Here is a 20063-nt window from a genome sequence, read left to right on the forward strand (position 1 = left end):
GCTTACTAAAAGGCTGGGGCATTCTAGTACATTTGTAATATAAATAATACACTCACAGTACTGAAAATATTCTCTAGACTCAAGGCTTTGGAATTTTTCACTGTCGTTTAACACATATTTTGTTTATTCTCAATTCCTTTGTACCACCACTTCCCAAACATAAAATTGAATCTATGACTTTTCAGGAGGGAAACTAACGGCATTTGTGTATGTCAAGTATGTATACAAAGCCATAACTCTGTATCACAAAGGCCTGATAACAGCCTTTATGTTTTCCTTGCATTCCCTCCCTCCCTTTCCTCCCTCCCTTCCTCCCTTTCTTTCTTCTTTACCTCCTGCCTTCTTTCCCTCCCTTCTTTTCTCCCCTCCCTCCCTTACTCCCTCCCTCCCACTGTTCCACCCTCCCTTCCTTCTTTCCCTCCATCCCTTACCTCCCTGTCCCTTCCCTTTTCTTCCCTTCCCTCTCTTCCACTGCCCCTCCCTCCCTTCCTTCTTTCCCTCCCTCCTTCCCTTCCCTTTCCTTCCTTTCCTTTCCCTTCCCTTCCCTTCCCTTCCCCTCCCCTCCCTCCCTCCTTCCCTTCCCCTCCCTCCCTTCCTTCCTTCCAGCATTGGCTCTTGAAAGACTTGTGAGGAAGGTAGGAGGAGAAAGTGAATCAGAAGGTGTGGTGATGTTGTTATAAGAATATGAAGTTCTTCTAAGACTTAATGCTTCCTGTACACTTTTCAGCTCTTTGCTGAAGGTTCTGGCCCTCGGTAAGGATGGCCTCAGGCTAACAGGCTGTGTTTTCAGTCAAGCATCTCCCTTTTCAGTGCTCTCCCAGCTCAGCAGCCAAGGGCAGAGTCACCCTCCTTCCACATAAAGATTCCATAAGGTCAAGGTCCCAGAAGTGCTACATACTAGCTGAAGGATCTCAGGCAAGTCACATACATCTCTAAACCTCAGTGTCATCAGTTGCAAAACAATAATCAGATTGACCTCACAGGGATTTTAGACAGTAGGAAGGAACACATAGAAGGTACTTACTACAGTGTCTCGCCCATAACAGGTACTTAGCACATAGTAGACATTGAATAAGTGCCGTGATTAGTATCATTATGTTCCTCCGGGGAATGGTACACATCGTATACACAAGTCTGCAGTGAGGGGAGTGACGTCAGCCAATCTTTTTCTTTTTTTTTAAAGATTTTATTTATTCAACAGAGATAGAGACAGCCAGCGAGAGAGGGAACACAAGCAGGGGGAGTGGGAGAGGAAGAAGCAGGCTCATAGCAGAAGAGCCTGATGTGGGACTCGATCCCGTAACACCGGGATCATGCCCTGAGCCGAAGACAGACGCTTAACCGCTGTGCCACCCAGGCGCCCCGACGTCAGCCAATCTTATCTCAGCTGATGCGCGTTGTCACTTTAATAAGGGCCCTCGCTGGTGTCCAATGATGTGAGTTATGTGATCTGCTCAGATGGGGGCTGGTGGAAGGGGCACTTGGATGACAGTTCTCATCATATAACATAGGAGGCTTCTAATTCTGCATTCTCCAAGCCTTGCCACTGTATACAGTGATCCACGTCCTAAACCTGCCATGTTTAAAGTGCTTCCTCTGTGTCAAACGCTGGGAAATGCATTATTAGCACTCTGAATACTCATGTGAGCCTTTCATCCCCCTTTTTACAGAGCTGAGACTCAGGGAGACCGAACACCTCCCCAGGATCACAGACCAGGAGCACTCAGGCAGGCCAAGCCCGTCTGGCTCGCAAGGCTGTGTTTCTAACCTCCTTGCTCTCCTGACCCAAGTTCGCAGCACCGCAGGAATCTCACAGAAATGCATTGTTCCAGACTCTGAGATGGGGTCGTCATACAAATTGGGGTTGGGGGCTCTTTCAGAACTCTCTGGTCGAGTGAGGGTAGGCAAGAGAGAAACCCATGTATTGAGCATCTGCTGTATGCCAGGCATAGTACCAAGTGCTGGAACCGGAGGGATGAAAAGAGGTATTCCCTGCCTGCAAGGAGCTCACTGGCCATTGAGGGCCTGAGGCACACATAAAATCACAACACAGTGACTGGGCCGGATTAGTGCAGGGGGAGATGCAGCGGAGCCCTGGCTGTCATTCCAAGGGGGTGGTTCTTCATACAGAAGAGGTGGGAAGCCCCTGAAGGCGGCTGCCAGTTTTAAGGCACAGGGAATCATGGGGGGGGGGGCAATCACCTGTTCTCACTATCTTCTTTTCCCTTAATCATCTGGGGGTGGGGTGTGGAGAGTGCAGGGGAAGAAGCTTTTTGGCTGTAGCCAAAGACCCTCCTATGGTCCGATCCTGGTTTCTGTGCGGACCTCTCGGCTCTTCTGTGCTCTTGAGAGCTCCATGAAAGGCATCCGCCACAACACTCCTTCAATGGATTTTTGCACTTTGCTTGTTATAAATTGATTCAGGGACTTCATTATGATGTCGCTAAGATGAATGGGGCAGTGGTGTTTTGGCTCTCGCTGTCAGGAGGAGGGAAAACAAGTTTCTGTGGTGCCGCGGTTCAATCACGCTGCTTACAGAAGTGGGGCCATGAAAGGATGGAGGAGTGTGTCTTTGATACTAGAAACCTTGTCGCCCTGTTGGTGCTACAAGCGAATGCTTAAATTAAAGGTTGGAGGCAGCTTTCAAGTGTTGACTGTCGAGCAAAAAGCTCAGCCCACACTCGTGCACTTACTCAAGCTTGTTAAAATAAAAATACACTCGCGGCAAGGCTCGTGTCACAGCTAGTGTAATTATTACATTGAAGATTGCTGTTTGCATTTGAGTTGCTGTAGCACCCGTTTATTTAAAGATATGCTCGGTAATTTAATACATTAGTCAGGACTTAGGCCCAAACCGTGAAGAAGTAAATATCGTTGCCAGCTGCCTCTCCGGGTTGTTTCTCCTTCGTGTGTTCAAGGTAAACATTGGCGCTTGGCAGACTGATCCAGAGTGGAGGTGACTTCGTGTCCCCACCATAGCCCAGCTGCCTAACGGACTCCCTTCTCATCCGCCAACAAGAGTAAGGATGGCTTCGCCCTGGGTGGATCGGTCTGAGGATTAAATGAGATAATACATTTAAGGCGTTTGGCCCATCAGTAAGCGCTTCGTAATGTCATTTTATTATTGGTAGTATTTGTAGGGTTTTTTTTTTAAAAGCGGTGAACTGGAGTATGACTTCAGTGACACTCCTTTTGCCTGGCTACCAATGATAAAAGTGGGAGTCTATCTAATCTGTAATAGCTGTTGGCTTGTTAGCCTTAGATGGGCCCAAATCATTCAAGCGTTTTGGAAAGTTGTGCAAGACTATGCAAATATGAGGCATTGTGCTCATTTTGTGATTGGTTTCTCATGGGGTTCTTCCCCATGACACGCAGATTTCTAAGTCGTCCTCCCTTCTTGCCCTATATTGGCCGTGTGGAATGCGGGACATCTCCAACAGATGAATCCAGTTTATGCCCATTTACAAGCGGCTTTCTCCATGTAAAGCTACTCAGCTTTGCTGTGTTGTTTTAAGGCCCTGAAATTCAAATTGTGGATATTGAGCGAAGGTATATCCAGTGTCTTTTTTTTTTTTAATGGGGGGGGCAGAGGAAGAGAGAGAATCTTAAGCAGGCTCCACGTCCAGGATGGAGCCCAATGTAAGGCTCCATCTCATAGCCCTGAGATCACAACCTGAGCCGAAATCAAGAGGCAGACACTGAACCAACTGTGCCCCCCAGGCGCCCCTACCCAGTGTCTTTTCTGCAGACCTATGGAGTCTCATGAGTGGAACTTAGACATCAGGCCTCCCTCTCCCCATCTCAGACTGCTGGGATTTATGATCTCTGCAGAATGCTCTGGTATGTTTAAGTCAGGATATTGTTTTGTTTATATAAATCACCCTTACACCCCGCACTTCTGCACGGATGATTACTTTTTAATGAGGTAAGAGAATAGTGGTGAGGTCCATTTATGTCTTGGCACAGTGTTCTGATGAGTGAATTTTGATAACTCCCTAATGGAGAACAGAATTTTGATCATGGAAGGTGATGTAGCTAAAAACATCAGTCTCTTAGCTGGTGGGCATTTTTGTAGATTATTAGACCTGTAAGCAACTTTGGAGGCCAGCTCGTCCAGAATGTTTACTTCACAAATTAAGTAGTTGGGAGATTAAATGCCATGCCTGGGATAAATTCGGGGCAGGCTGAGAACTAGAATCAGAGTCTCCCAGTCCTCTGCTCCAGCTGTTTCAATGCTCATGCTCTGTCTCAGTGCCACATAGAGCTCACATGTGATATCATTGTACCCAAGGTGATGTGTGTGGCCTGTTTCACTCTTGAGTAACAAGGCCATACATTTTTATCAAAAGGTTCGATTGCATAATTATTTGTATTTGTATAGAAAAGGGAAAAAAATTAATTCCAGCCAAGAGGGGCAGCACAAAGGGCTCTATGCACCCGAGTTTTAATGTCAGCTTTAGAAGCACAGAAAAACACAGGAAACCACTTCAAATATACCATCACAAGGAATTCAAACTGTGTCAGAGGAGCCAGCAGAACGGTGTCCCTTCATGCTGAGTATTGTGAAAATCTATCCTTGTTGTTTGCTGTGGTCTCCCTGTGAGGAACACATCGAAATTCCGCACCCCTCCCCGCCCACCCCAAGAAAAAAAAATAGCAGGAACAGTAAATAACAACCCTCAGATAATACAGATGGGTAAACATTTCCAGAATTGATTATATAAAGTACTGTTGACAAGCCACTAGCAGGCAAAATGAGGAGAGAGGGGGAAAAAAAAGAACTTTTATCTGCCATTCAACTCCGGGAATACAAGGCAGGATAGAGACACAGCAAAATCCATGATTAACATAATAATGTTCTTCATTGCATGCGCGGGATCATAAGAGGGTCCTGAGAATTATCTAGTCCAGGCTACTCCTGTAACTCCGGAGGAAAGAGAAATCAGAAAGGTTAAGTGGCTGGCCTAGCATTGCACACTTCACAGCATAGCCAATTTCGGGACCCTGGTCTCTTGACTCTCAGTCCAGTGCTCTCACTATGATAGCATGACCCCCTAATTGAATCTATGACATGACCAGCGTCAGGGGTACAAGATGAGGCTCACAGAAATTTCTCTAAATGGATAGCTGTTTTAAAATCATCATTAAAGCAGTTCATGATTTTTAGCATCTCTAAAGCACAAGAACTTAATACAGTTTCATGAAAACTCTTAAGTTATTGCCAACCCCAGGAAAGGAAGGGACTTTTCATGTGTATTCAGTTACCCAACAAATATTTGCTAAACTCCTGTGCTGTATTTACATGACCCATGGTCCATGATCAATTCTCTTCTCTTTTCTCTGAGACTAATAAGCAGAGGGATCATTGGCTCTGTCCCCTTCACCCCTCAGTCTGAGGATGTCATGCACACATCCTCTTACTTTTCTCTAGTTGTTCCTATCCTTTCCATCTGGTCTTTAAATGTCAGTCTCTGTTCTCTTCTCCTTTTTTAGCCCGTGTGGGTTTCTCCTGTTTGTCTTGCTCTCCTTTCACTGACGTATTTGCATCTCTGTAGTTGAGCTTAATATCTGCTAAATCAAACCATATTGGCTTGAATAGCTTCCATTGATTTGTGAATAAAAGGGTGCTTCAGCTGCCCAGCCCTGCTCTTTGCTCCTTCTTTTGTCGCCAGTAGGTTTAACTTACTCAAACCCTCCTTGTCCCTGTCCCCCTTTTACCCCTGCATTGTTCCTACTCCCCCTGTTCAAGCCGGCTCATCCTTTTGAGCTGTCCTTACTATAAACACAGTCTCTGTGTTGTGGGGGGAGGGGATCATTGCTATTTCATTTACTTGTTATGTAGTGAGTGAGGCGACTGATTGTCATTTTCTCTTTGCTGTTGTCCTGTTTTCACTTTTAACCACCACCCCTCCCCCAAATTATCATGATGACCGGAATCACTGTTGTCATTAGCTAAACCACATTAAGTGTCTACTACGGATTTGCTAAGCAGCATTCAGAAGACTTGAATTTTGTAAAGATGGAGCCTTTGGCTTCTTTTGAGAAGAGATGGAAAATGAACAAGCCAATTTCGTTGATTATTTTAATTCAACCAATTTTCTATATACAATACTTTCACCGCAGAGAAATGATTAGATACTATGTGCCAGAAAAAAGAAGTGTGAAAAGGCACTAACCACAAAAATATGATTTTGTAAGTCATATCATCAGCCTATTTTACACTCCAGGAAATGCCATAATCTTTTTATTTTTTTTCTTAGCTCAACACCAGTCCAAACACGAAATCCATATGAAAAATATCAAAACTCTCGAGTCAACTTTTACCTACTTCTTGGCTTTGTCATCCAGCNTTTCACCCAGCCCCCCCAGTCCCCCCCCCCCCCCCGTTATACTAGGAAAACATACAAAATTGTACTGCTGGCTTACTCACCTAACAATAATAATGCTTAGATTCAAGATAAATTTCATTACAGGAAACATGAAAGAAACTCTCTGATGTGTGAGCTCAGGGGCTGTGTTGCTGGTGGACAGGGAAGCCCAGGAACATGGTCTGAGGGATTCTGAGATCAGGGCCTGGCCTGCCTCCAACCAGCAGGTGTTAGTAGCAACAAGTCCTTCTCTCCCAGTGACACCCAGACCGGACCTCACCACTGCTTGGTTGGGGAGACATGGCTTCTTCTGTCTTCAGAGGCGTTCTGATGCCACAGTTGGCCAAGGTGTACAAATGGGGACGTTTGGGTGTTGAAAGTCAATCATCCAGGTCTCCATCTTCTGTGCATACATCAGTAAGAGAGAGCATTAGAACGAGGAGCCTTTGCTGCTTGCTGCCTCGTGGGTGTGTTTGAAGGTTCTCGCAGCTAGGAGAGCCTTGGGAGACCATTTGGCGTCACTAGCTGAGGCTGCCTAGCTGTTCCCTCTCCCCTTGGTTGGGACAGCCTTTGTCTTTGGCGAAACAGAAAGGTGCACAGGGTAGAGTAACAGCAGGAGGTATAAAGCATCATCCTGTCCATTTTCCGGCAGAGTACTGCTCTCCTACCCAGAGCTTATTTTCCTGGACACCCTCCTCCCTGTAGAGCAACGGTCCTTAACTGGGGACAGCTTTGACCCCCAGGGGACATTTGTCAACATTTGATTTTTTATTATCTCAACGGGAGAGTGCTACTAGTATCTGGTGGGTAGAGGCAAGGAATATTGCCAAACATTCTATATAGTGCCCGGGCCAGCCGCCCAAAATAAAGATCTATCCAGCTCCAAATATCAGTTGTGCTGAGGCTGAGGACTTCTGCTGTGGAATAGGTTCTTCCCCTCAAGTGCATGTCAGGCCTCTCACATTCAACACCTGCATATTCAGCCTAAAGACATTATATTTAAAAGTACTTACCTTTACCTTTAAATAAAGGAATAAGTGGGGAACCTCATTGACATGAGAGACAAATAAAGATGGGGGAGTGATGAATTAGCAAAAAAAAAAAAGGCAGAGAGAATCAATATAAATTAACCCATTTAAGTTAATTTATGCTGCTTGCAATGGTGGAAAGACTCTGGTGAAAGAAGACACCTCTTTACAAGAGAAGGCACAACCCTGAATGCTTAGTGTTGCTAGGCAGGTGATACGAGTGTGGCAGATAGAAGAGGCACCTGGACCACTGGACAGCACGTGGGCCATCTGGAGTGAGCCACCTCCCTTGGCTCTGACCAGCTGTTACCATTTAGAATAACTGGTCTGCCATTGCCAGTCTTTTGATTTTTCAAGAGAATCTGGAAGTCTGAACTTTAATGTAAAAGTCCCTGGTTAATTAGTTAGAAACCAGTTTTAAAACTCGTAAGCGTTGTGTGGTTGAATATTGGGCAGACAAGACAAAATCTCTGGTCTAATACCTACGTGGGTCTGAATAGGTTCCCCTGTTCCAGAAACTCTAAGTGACTTGGAAAATAAGTCTAAACTCCTTAGCGGAGTATTCAAGACCCTTTAAAATTGGACCTCACCAACCTAGGTACCCACTTTCCATCCGTTAGCTTCTGTCCACCCTTCCTTTGAGATACAGTGTGCCTCTCTTTGAACAAACCGTGCATGCTCATACTGGGACCTCTGCTTGGCTTTCTCTCCTTCCCATCCCAACTTCCTTTCCGCTGCCTATTGAAATGTGATAGTCATTCTTCATGGCCCAGAGCGGATAACAAATCATCTTCCTGCATTCTCTCAGAGTTTGGTTTGCTATATTATGTTATTATGCTCTTTACAACTTACCACACACTCATCTAATCATCTCCCCATCTCAAGTAATGTGTAAGATTTGGAGGCTAGGAACCCAACTTTATTTATTGTGCTCTCCTCCATGTAAACATAGCTTTTAGTCAATTTAAATCACCTTCTCCTTAATCATCCATCAGCATGCACTGTCATTAACATGGCAGTTTCTCTCACCAGATTTTCTCTTCCCTTCCTATGACCAAATTGTCCCCCCCCAATTAAAATAACATTAAAATAATGTTATTAATGGCAGGAATGGAATTATGTATTTTTTCTTATCATCTCACACCTTTATTAAGAGGGGAAAAGTAAAACTTGAGAGATGAGTAATACTTATTAAGTATTTGGAATAGCATTAAAATAAGTATCTTTAAACAGTTAAATATTTGCGTCTATACTTAGATGTATAAATCAGTGTTTCTTTGAACTTGAAGTGGATTTTGAACTGTGCTGTCCATAATTATAGTAATCATACATTTTATTTATATGTAGTCGGACTATATAGGCATTAACCAATTAATTCTTGATCACATTGCCTAATAAGAAGACTTTCCTTGGTACCCTATTTTTAGAGTGCACATATGAGTGTGTGTTAATTATAGACCTCTGTTATTAACTTTGCATCCTATTACCCAAATGCTTACTTAACAATTTACCAACATCAAGGGGTAGGTGGGCAAGAAACTTATATCAGAATTAACTTCAGTTTTCAAGCCAGGAGGCAAGTGATACTTATTAATCCATCAAATACCTGGCCTGAGTTCAAGGACAATTCATTTTCCTTAAGTGTTTGAGTGGTTGTTCAAGGGCATGTGTTGACTTTCTCAATTCAGGTCACATCATAATTAGCTCATTTAAAAAAAAATACATATATATATATATATATATATACATATACACACACATATATATATGTATATGTATATATATATATATATGTTTGAGCCAAATTTAGTTTTATTATAATCCTAGTTCTATGTAGGTGATATAGCTAATAATTAAGTTTTCCCCATTAGGGTATGCTTTCAGAAGTTGCTATGGCTTGCTGCCTATCCCATTAAAAAACTGCCTTTATCACTAATTTTAACATGAAACAGACCCATTTAGAGAAAATCCATTATGAATGAGATAGAGTAGGTTGTTGAATAACATAGGTTTAGGCTCAAGGCCGAATATAAACGTGATATAAATGGGAATAGATTGGACAAATGCAATTTACCTCATTATTCAGCAGTGAGGTACTCCAAATGCTTTTGCTAATGAATACATAAAAATAGATTACACATAACAGGCACACTGTGAGTTGCCTTTGCAGAATTATTTTTGCGACCGCTACTACGCCTGAAACCGATCCTGCTTAAACAGCAATAGTACTTGAGCCTCTCGTTACAAGAAACATCTCCTTTAAAATTTAAACTAAAAAAAATAAAAATAAAAAAGGTAAATAAAAAAGGAAGAAAAGTCAGTGTCCTATCTGTGGAATTTACCTTTATGGAAGAATTCTTAGGAATGCACCAATTTTATCTAAATCTGCTTGTGTTGTCCTGTCTTAATCCTCTATTGTCCCTTGAAATCAACCCACATGAAAAGAAGGCAGTGTTCTTCCTCAGAGCTCTGATGGGTGAATGCAGAGACCGAGGTTTCAGGAACACTGTCTGTTTGCTGAGATACTGATAGAACACAACAGATAATATTCACCGAGCTCGAGCTCACAGGGAGCTCACTGCTTGCCCATAGGAGTTTGTGAGCTGTTGCTTGTGGCATTGAATTTAAAAGCACCAAAGAGTGGGGAGGAAAAAAAAAAGTATAATGATACTATTATTGCACGGGTTACAGGGTTTTAACTCGGGTGTTTGGGCATCGAGTTATTTAAATATCTATGTTTTTTGCTCTCCTATGATTTTCTTAGAATTAATCATTACTTTATATTGAGAAAATAGTTTAAACTAGAATTCTCTCCGATTCCCCATCCCCCAAATATATTTGAACAATGAACTTGTTAAAAGTTCAACAAATCAAAGATGATTTGCTTTCTCTGGCCCCATCATTTCTGGTTAGAAGATTGTCACAAAGAGACCAAAGGGTCAGACTGAGTATAGCATAGGAGGCTTCAAACCCAGGAAAGCAGTATTCTGCAGTCCTTGTTTGTACCCCTGACCGCAGCCAGCTGTCTCAGAAGTAAAGGTAAAAGTAACTGGATGAGGGAGTGTGGATGATTCTCTACGAATTATCATCACCACAAGAACACCAAAAACCAAAACCCAAAAAGAACAGCTCCAAAGGAAGGTCTTATTGGTGAGCGAGGTGGGAAGGGCACTGGATTAGGAGAAGGTCAGCAGTAGGGACAACACAAGCTGACATTTATTGGATCTTCTCTGTATGCTGGCATGGGGCTGAGCAGTCAACATGCACGATCGTGTTTAACTTACAACGACTGTCGAAGCAGGAACTGTTACTGTGCTCCTTTTCTAGATGAGGGAACCAGGGAGCAGATCAGAGAGGTTAAAGTGACTAGTACCACATCACACAGCGATGGGGACCAAGATTTGAATTGAGGTGTCCGGCCCCAGAGCCCTTTAACCTCATCTCCGCAGCCACGCTGTAAGCATGCATACGTGAGCGTGTGTCTCTCAGACAGTCGATTCACTGTCTGGACATACAGTTCACAGGCTGAAGGAAAGTACTGGGTGGTGACAAGCAAGCTCAGGGTAGGAGGTGTGTGGAAGGCTGCCTGTGAGGGACAGAGTGAGAGCTGGACGCAGGCCCGCAGAATACTACCATGAGTGTTCTAGGCGACCCTGAGCGCCGTGTTTGCTGGTCCGTAAAAATACAGGCCATTGGTACCTGTGTGTGTACTTACCAGACTGGAGTCAGTTTCCCAGTGACCGCTAAGGATGAAGCACAGTGAACCAGAACCGGTGTCCCCAGGTAAACAGTGTCTGTGATGTGACCACATGGGAAAAGCCATGATTTGGATGTCGGGGGGGCCAGTTTCCTAAAAGATTCTTTGGGGTATACAAGAAGAGCTGCCATTTACTGGGAGTCCCCCAACCCCCAAGCACTGTACTGTCTCATTTTCTTTTTAGAACACGGTGAGGTGAGGTGAGGTGAGGTGAGGTGAGGTGAGGTGAGGTGAGGTGAGGTGAGTGAGGTGAGGTGAGGCGAGGCGAGGTGAGTGAGGTGAGGTGAGGTGAGGCGAGGTGAGTGAGGTGAGGTGTTAGATCCTCATACTACAAATGAAGAAACTGAGGCTCAAGGACATTTCTCTAAGATCTATGTAAGTGACCAAACAGGAATCCTTAGCGTTCTTGGCCACTACAATTACTGCAAATATATATAAGGGCTAAAAGCTCATGACGCTTCCCTGATCAAACTTACAGGGTAGACTTATTTTGAAGTGAAGCGAGACACCTTCTAACTCAGAGGTCTGTTTCATATCTGCTCTCCATTAGGATAAATGTCACTTGAGCCAATCTATGAGAAGTGGAATTCCATGCACAAAGCTGCAGATGTATGTGGTTAGGCAAAGAAGCATAAAAGGCGGGGCAGTTGTCGGCACCGCTGGTATTCACATAGTCAGAATCTTGCACATAGTAGGTGCTAAGCAGATATTTGTGGTTTGCGTCGATAACGGATTTTTGTCTGCATATTTGAGCATTCACCTCCTTTTGGTTTTGCTTTGGTAGGCTGACTGTTCACTTTGGGAGAATTTTAATGTAGATAGATATAGTTTTGGGCTGGCATTTACTTTTTTTCTGTTTTCCCTGACCCTTTTTTAAATGCGTTGGTATTTTGCAATTGAGAATCTATTATATCATGAAACGGGATCCAAACCCCTGGGAGCTATCCTTGTGGTTAAAGCGTCTTCCTCGAGTTTTCCCAAATCTGCAACACTGGGTGAAATTCTTGTATTCGTTTCAAAGTTAGAGTTTAAAATTTGCTTCATTACTTTCTTCTCATCACAATCATCATTATGTTTCAATTACTTATAATTAACTTGCATTCTCTGTATTTTAAAAATACAAATTAAAACTTTGCGGGTATAGAAACACTTATATTGTAACACATCACCACCAATATGTGTGTGTGTGTGCTTGTGGGTGTGGGGAAATGTACATACAAGTAAATACATTTTTAAAGCCTTGCCTATCTCTAGGGATGAAGACTGTGAATACATGTTTTCTTTATACTTTTCTGTAGTTTCTAAATTCTGTTCAATAAGCCTGCGTAACTTTTAAATAGAAAAAAAAATGTAGCTTCAAATTACAGTTAAATATTAGCAGCCGCTGCTCAGGGCAAGATGGACCAATTGCCCAAGCAGCCACATTAGAGGGAGGGTAAGCACTTGAACAGACATATTAAGCATAAACATAACAAAAATGAAATGGCAGCTCAGTTCCTGTGTTAATAAAATATGAAGGGCGTGACTGGGGCAAGCTGACACCAATTATGTCACATGAATTTGACTGTTTCAGAAAACACTCTTGAAAACAAAAATAAACAAAACAAAAAGAAAAGAAAAAATTTTTTTACAAAAGCAGTTTGTCACTCAGTGTTTTTGAAGTGACATACATTTTAATATATCACCAGACTGCGTTTTGTGGCAGTGTGATCATTTTCTACCTGAATCTCCCTAAGAAGTGAGTCAGAATGTCTCGAGAGATCTAAATGTAGTAGAGTTTCATAGGGAGCAAGAGTCGCTCTGATAAACTTTTTGTTTTGCCAGATACGGATTACACATGATTGGTTGACGTGGTCCAAAAATGAACTAAAACCACAAATTCAAATCATTCACAGACTTCTTGTTATAACTTAAATTACTTCCTTAAGAAAAAACAACCATAGTAACCTTTGACTGTCTGTAATAAAAGGAAAAAAAAAAAAACTGGCCAAAATTTTTAAGTATAGATACTTGGCTTAGAGGTTTTTTTGTTTTGTTTTGTTTTGTTTTGTTTTTTGGAGCATAAAATTTGTCTTGATTAAGTAATATTAAGTTGATTTGCCATTTCTTAAAACATATCTACTTGGAGTCATGGGGAAGAGATCAAGAACCTTTCTCACACTGAATGTGCTTTCAGTGATCATCAAGCTGCGATGGAAATAACGGAGAGGTGATTGCCGAACTCCGTGCTTCGCACTTGGTCTGGGTTCGTGAAAGAATGTGCCCTTTCGATTAGTTTTTTTGCCTTCCTGCTGCAGCAGTATTTCACTTATGATGGATCTGTCCTTTTGCAACCTCTTCTATCAGTAGCCACGTGAGAATTTAGGAAGTAAGCAAATAGGCCTGTGGGCTGCCAAAACAGAGTCCCAAAGTTCAAGCACTACAGCTCGGGCACTTGACTCAGAGGAAACCCCTTTGGACCCAATACATCCTACTTATAATTGGTTTTTACACAGGTCCTCTGACAAGTTTGGCTGTCTGGTTACGTTCCAAGAACTTAACTAATTCCAAGCTGAAATACTAATTACAACTAGAAGGAGGGCCTCATAAGATCTAGCGTATGACTACAGATGGAAAGACAGCAACTGATAAAGAGGAAAATAACTGTAAGAAGGACAACAGACTGGGGCATTTAGTTTGGGGGCAAAAGGTCCTATAAATCTTAGAAGGCCTTTAAGCCATTACAGCATATAGAATAATTTTGTACTTTTCTGGGAAGTTACTAATGCGTTTTAAAACAAGCTTTATAATGACACTTCATCAAGAAAGAGCAAATTATGTTCAAAGTACCCTAAGAAGAAGAAAAGTAGGTCATGCTTTTAGAAATACTCCATTAAAAATGTTCCGGATGGGGCTCCTGTGTGGCTCAGTCGGTCGGGTGTCTGCCTCCTGCTCAAGTCATGATCTTAGGGTCTTGGGATGGAGCCCCACATTGGGCTCCTTGCTCAGCAGGGAGTCTGCTTCTCTCTCTCTCCCCTCCTCCCGCTTGTGCAGGCGCTCTCTCTCAAATAAATAAGATCTTTAAAAAATGTTTAAGATAACTACCCTCTTGGTTTTGATGTGCTTTCTTGGATAAAATTCCAGCTATTTGAAAATTCAGCTATCCCAGATTACTTTTTAGGGCTCTCATCAGCTGGGATTCACTGCTGTTTGCTCTGGGGTGCTCTAAAATACATAATATTCACAAAGTTTTTTGAGTTAGGAGAATTTGCTTCATTGGATTCTTTGAGAGAATCATCTAGAAAATGACTTCTATTTGTTTCCAGTTTGCAAGATGTTTCTCTTGTAGCCCAAGGGAATGTGCTCTTGGTGAATGGTGGGCTCGATTAACTGGAGGACCAAGGACAGAATTTCCTGTGTTTATCTTCCCTTCCCAGAGTTTGTAACAGTTGACTCTGGTTATTTAAACTCCAGCGAGGCTGAGCTTGTATCTCATTACATAATAGTACAAAGTAACTTAGCCAAAACACGCTGTTCACGGCTCTGGCCCTTCCTGTCATGGAACCACGACCTCTGTGATTTTTGCTCCTTCCAAATGAAGGCTAAACCCTATGTGTCATCTTGCACATCGCCTTCTAGGGCCAGAAAGCCCCACTCTCTAGTTCTCAGGTAATTGTAACAACTGTGTGCATTTTAGATCTTGAAAAACTGGGCTAATTTTAGGTATGACTATAGAGGGATAATGCAGATTCTGCCATGGCAACTTGAAGCTCAACCTTCACGGAATAAGAGTGCTTGGCAGAAAGAAAATGCAGGTAGCAGAAAATTCTTCCTGCCACCAAGTAGGAGGAAGAGAAATTTCTTTAGAACAAAAGGAGTAAAAAGGCATATTCAGTGACAGTGGGATTAAACCAGTCGGGGTTGGCTATTTAAAGAGCATTTACTGGGTACTTATGCCGTCCAAACATTTGGGGATGTTCCAACATTTGAGGACGATGCAGTGATATATGCTCTAATAAATCTGTTCCTGGCCATTTATCTTTGAGTTAGGGTAGACAAACAATTGTTCCTGGAGAGATAATGGCAAGGCAACATATTCACAAAAAGAAGATAAGGAAGTTCAAACTGGACACCTAAATGGTAAAAAGAAACATCTATTGTAATGTGTAAGATTTCTTCATCTTAGAAGGCTTTAAGGAGGAAATGAGGTTTGAATCAAAGATGGCGCCTCCAGTGGAACCTGAAATGATGAAGAGAGAGGGCAAGCCATGAACTTCCAGGCATAGAGGACTTCAGTTGTGGCTAATGGACTAGGGATGCTGACTTTTGCTTATTCCCGTAGGCACATTCACCCAAAGCACCTTCTCAGAACTGCAGGGAGCCATTAATGGCAGCATCTTTACCTGCAAAGTAATTAGAACTAAGAAAATAACCTACACTCTCAGAGCAGGAAACACATTTCCCTAAAATATTTAGATAGGTAATATAAAACTTATTTTCAGAGAACTGCTTTAGGTCTCTACTTTTATGTGATGGGTTCACAAAAGATTTTGAAGGGGCATTGGAGGAAGTGAAAATAAATTGTTTAAATTCAGAAGTTATTGGGGCACCTGGGTGGCTCAGTTTGTTAAGCGTCTGACTCTTGGTTTTGGCTAAGGTAATGACCTCCCGGGGGTGGGGTCAAGCCCTGTGTCGGGTTCCACACTCAGCGTGGAGTCTGCTTAAGATTCTCTCTCCCTCGGCCCCTCCCCCCACTCACTCATGGGTGGGCTCGCACGCATGCATGCACGCTCTCTCTCCCTCAAATAAATAAATAAATAAAATCTTTTAAAAGAAGAAGTTATTGCTCTGGCCAGGTTTTCCTCCTCCCTGATTCTATTTATGAAAAAATTCACAGCACCTTCAGCTTTGAGAGTAGATTTCGTTTGGGGATGGAGAGGGAACATGATGTCCTGGTCTGCAATGGAGTGGGTCTAGAAGGAGAGAGAGCATGAGATGAAAGTGAGAGGGACATGCAGGATGGATCCCCCCTCTTTTTTTTTTCCCATAAAACTCCCCTGAAATGCCAGTTATTCCAAAAGCTTTCAATTTCAGGTTACTTGAAATCCCTCTGCTGTCTGGCTTCATTGGAAAGTAGAGGGAGACCACTCTTTCAAGTGGGGGAAATTTGTGTAACAGAAGGAAAAGGCAGAAAATAGGTCAACAAAGTCAAGTGACCTACACAGATGGGTGTTTCAAGATATGTAAGCTGCGGTTCTACAATCACTACCAGATTCACTTACGAATATTGGGAGTAAAGGCCGGAAGTGGAAAAATATTTTCTGGGCAGATGGGAGTGAAGAAGAGGGAGAAGTGGGTTATCATTCTTCTTTCAAAAACTACCACATGAAACTTTTTAAAAAAGTTTCCTTAAAGTCATTTTGCTCAACAGATGACAGTTTTTCTTAGAAAAGAAGTTAAAAAAAAAAAAAAAAAGAACTTCAAACAATATGAGTGTCCTCCTAACCACTGCCTTCTTTCTCTTCCCACCTGTGAATCAAGACAATTTCCTTTTCCTTTCCTTTCCCTGGTCCCATTCTGCTTAAATATCACGACATCGTGCAATCACTTCTTCTTTCAAACAGTAACCTAATACCAAACAGAATTTTAACATAGCCACTAATTCTTTTGAACAAGGCTGTGTTGGCAATTATGAAACAGGGTAGACGTTGGCAAGCGCTTTCAGAATAATTATAGGGTTCCTCGAGTAGTACAGTATAAATAATTGCTGGTTTAAAAGCGTTATTGTGAGCAGCAATTTATACTAAAATTTATATTTGCTCCTTGAAACCAATATACGTCAAGAGTGCCTCACTTCCACCCCCACATCCCCACACCGAGATCTCAAGGGCTTTGGAACCTTTTGATTCCATTACACGTTTAACTTAGCAAGGCGACTACAAGGCACGTCTGGGCTCTAGTAAATAAGGGTTAAGAATAATGCATTTAATAAATGGGCATGAATGAAGTCATGAAACTATTCCAGCTCTGGCCACCCGGCGTGCTCCCAGGATACTGACGTGCAGAAAGGCCATTTTGGTACAGAGAGAAGCTAAGAACTGCAGCGGTATCACTTTTGCTTGGCAAGTAGGGCACGCCGAAGAACATTATCACCTCCTGTTCGGCTCATGATCGTGTGGATGGGAGGCACAGAGGACCAGGACACAGGAAGCTCATGGAGATAATGCCGCTCTAAAATAGCCACAGAGACTTATTAAAATATATATTTCCTCTCTCAGGAAATTTTCATTTTATCCTATGGCACATTAAAAATGGGTAGGTGCGTCAGAAAAGCAAAGGGTTGGAACCGGGGAGGAAAGCCTAGGGGATGGAGCCTGTTGGTGAAGGGCTGTCCTCAAGGGGCGAATGCTGAATAGAGGCCCTTCTTCTCCAGGCTGGTGACTGACTGGGTCATCTTCTTGTCTCTCTGTTGATCCTCGTGGCTTCTCTTACCCGGTGTGAGAACTCCCCTGAGATTTTCACATCCTGAATGTTTCTCACCAGAGTAGTTAGTGTTCTAGGATAATGTGGTTTTTGTTTCAACTGCTGTTCCTGGTTTCTGTTCTCTAAAACCCTTTTAAGCCATATTTTCCATGATTGTTCAGCACTGGCTTTGGTATTTAAATAAGCCTTTCAATGGGTCATTAGCTCTGTAATTAATTCCAGCTATTTTTAAATGATGCCTTGGTTATTAAAGAGCTGCCATGTTCTCAACAGCCTTGTCTTTCTTGGAGCATCCCTAAGCATTAGCTGATTTTTTTTTTTTTTACTGCCAAAAATATTGTAATTTTTTTTTCTCCTTTCAAATATATTCTTCGCTGGTAGGGAGAGTCAAAGTTTTTGAATGAGGACAGAAAATATTTAACTGTTACTTTTCTGTATGATAGCCTTGGACTTTTATTTTTCTTTCAAATGATCTCAACAAGTAACCATCAAGGATTTCCTGTAGGTCAGGCCCTGCCCTCTTTCTTTTTTTACTTACATTTTTAAAATCAATATTGGCCAATCACAGGATTTGAATAGGAAGTGACTTTATGAAGAAGTGACTATCGAAGTCATTTAGCCAGTGAGTTGCAAAGCTTAGAATTAGAACCCAGAGCCCCTCTTAGCTCATTCTTCCCATTTGTGCTTTGTTACGTACTATTAACATAGCTGTTAGTCTCTGTGAAGCTGGAAGAGGCTTACCAATTCTGATATTAGAACCAGCAAGCCTGGCCCCACACCCTTGGCAGACGTCACAATCGATCACAGCACAGTACACCTTAACCAGCTTCCAAAGCATTCGTGAGAAATCCGTCTGACTTAGGAAATGAGTTGAAACCCACTTGCCACCTTGACCTTATAGTAATCCCAGGATAAAGCAGTAATTCTTGGTTCAGAAAAGCAGATGGAGATTAACTTTGATTATTGAGTATTATCTGAGATTAGATAAAAATACCGATAGCTCATATAATAATAGTAATAGTGACTACCATTGTGTGCCGGGCACTGAGCTAATTACTTAGAGGCATTCTTGCATCGGAGCCGTGTAACAACCCTGTGAAATAGTTACTGCTCTCTCTGGTATAGTCAAGGAAATCGAGGTTTGGAAAGGTGAAATAACCTGCCCGTGATTACTGAGCTAGTTAAGTGGCTGACTTAGCATTTGGGCTCAAATTTCTCTCTGAAGCCGCTCCTTGTCACCTAACAGTACACACGGAGTGTCTGGGTGCTGACCACGGTGGACCAGCCCTTGATGTCAGAAGGCCAGTTACTACCTTTCTCTCTGTGACAGTGACCCTGCCCCCTCACCTCCAGCTCCTCACCTTTTTTTTTAATCCTGTGAACAACTTTGGCATCTTTGAGTTACAGCTTCTGGTAAATGTAGTTCGGAAAAGGATGCTTGCCCAGTTGATTTTTTTGTTTCATTTTTTGATAAATTAGGTATCCTTTTATTTTGGTTCTCGCCATAGAATTTCCATGCTAGCAGGAAATGCCCAGGGCTGTCTAGGATATCTTTAGCAACCTTCTTGTTCCTCTCTAGAGTAATAGAGATTACATGCTAGAGGCAGGTGCTAGGGTTCCCTAATTTAATCATTCCTTTGGAGCACCTGCGTGTGTCAGGCACTGAGCTAGACACTTGGAATACAGGATGAGGAAGAAAGACAGGTCCCTATTCTTTCTACCATCCATTCTAAATGTGTGGAGACAGCTAATAGATATGCAGCATTCCAGGGAGTGATAAATGCTATGAAGAATGAATCCAGGTATTACAGTAGCAGACAACTTGGGGGGAGAGAGTAGGGATGCCTCTGGTTTTTTATTTCCTATGGTCCCTAGGACAGGTATTAAGGGGGACCTTTAAAAGGCAAGTTTAGGGGCACCTGGGTGGCTCAGTCGGCAAAGCGCCTATCTTCGGCTCAGGTCATGATCTCGTGGTCCTGGGATCAAGCCCTGTGTTGGGCTCCCTACTCAGCAGGGAGTCTGTTTCTCCCTCTCCCTCTCCCTCTACCCCTAACCCCACTCATGCTTGCTGTTTCTCTCTCAAATAAATAAATAAAACCTTAAAAATAAATAAATAAAAGTCAAGGTTAGCTTCTGTACTTCTAGAAATGTTATAGCCTGCTTGTGGCTAGGACTGGGGCTGGGGGACAATGTCAAGTGGACACAACTGTATTTCAATGTCATCTTCCTCTTTGGCACCCCCGCCATTTTCCCATTCTGTTGGGGTTTTCTCTCCTGATAACTCTCTCCACCCCCAGCTGCCCAGGATTCTGCCTGTGGTGACAAAGCTTGCTGCCTCGCCCTACTACCACCACCACCAGCATGACCCATGAATGGTCCTCTGTTTCCTGTCCTCAAGGTCAGGCCCCCTGTGGCTGCCCAGGCCTCAGCTCACCACCCTGATAAACT

The 20063-nt window shown here is 42.7% G+C and overlaps 1 protein-coding gene across 3 annotated transcripts in view; it reads left to right on the forward strand.

Moving 5' to 3' along the window:
• RORA (RAR related orphan receptor A) overlaps window positions 1–20063 on the forward strand; it is a 702106-nt gene that overhangs the window by 620478 nt on the left and 61565 nt on the right. The window contains exon 1 of one of the 3 annotated variants that reach the window (XM_019803475.2): window positions 19718–20013. The exons of the other annotated variants lie outside the window; for them this stretch is intronic. Coding sequence (XP_019659034.1) covers window positions 19977–20013 — 37 coding nt within the window. The 5' untranslated portion in view covers window positions 19718–19976. Of the gene's footprint in view, window positions 1–19717; window positions 20014–20063 lie in introns of those variants that run through there. 3 annotated transcript variants of the gene reach the window in all.

This window comes from Ailuropoda melanoleuca, chromosome 5 (genome assembly GCF_002007445.2).
Source record: "Ailuropoda melanoleuca isolate Jingjing chromosome 5, ASM200744v2, whole genome shotgun sequence".
NCBI classification, from domain to species: Eukaryota; Metazoa; Chordata; class Mammalia; order Carnivora; family Ursidae; genus Ailuropoda; species Ailuropoda melanoleuca.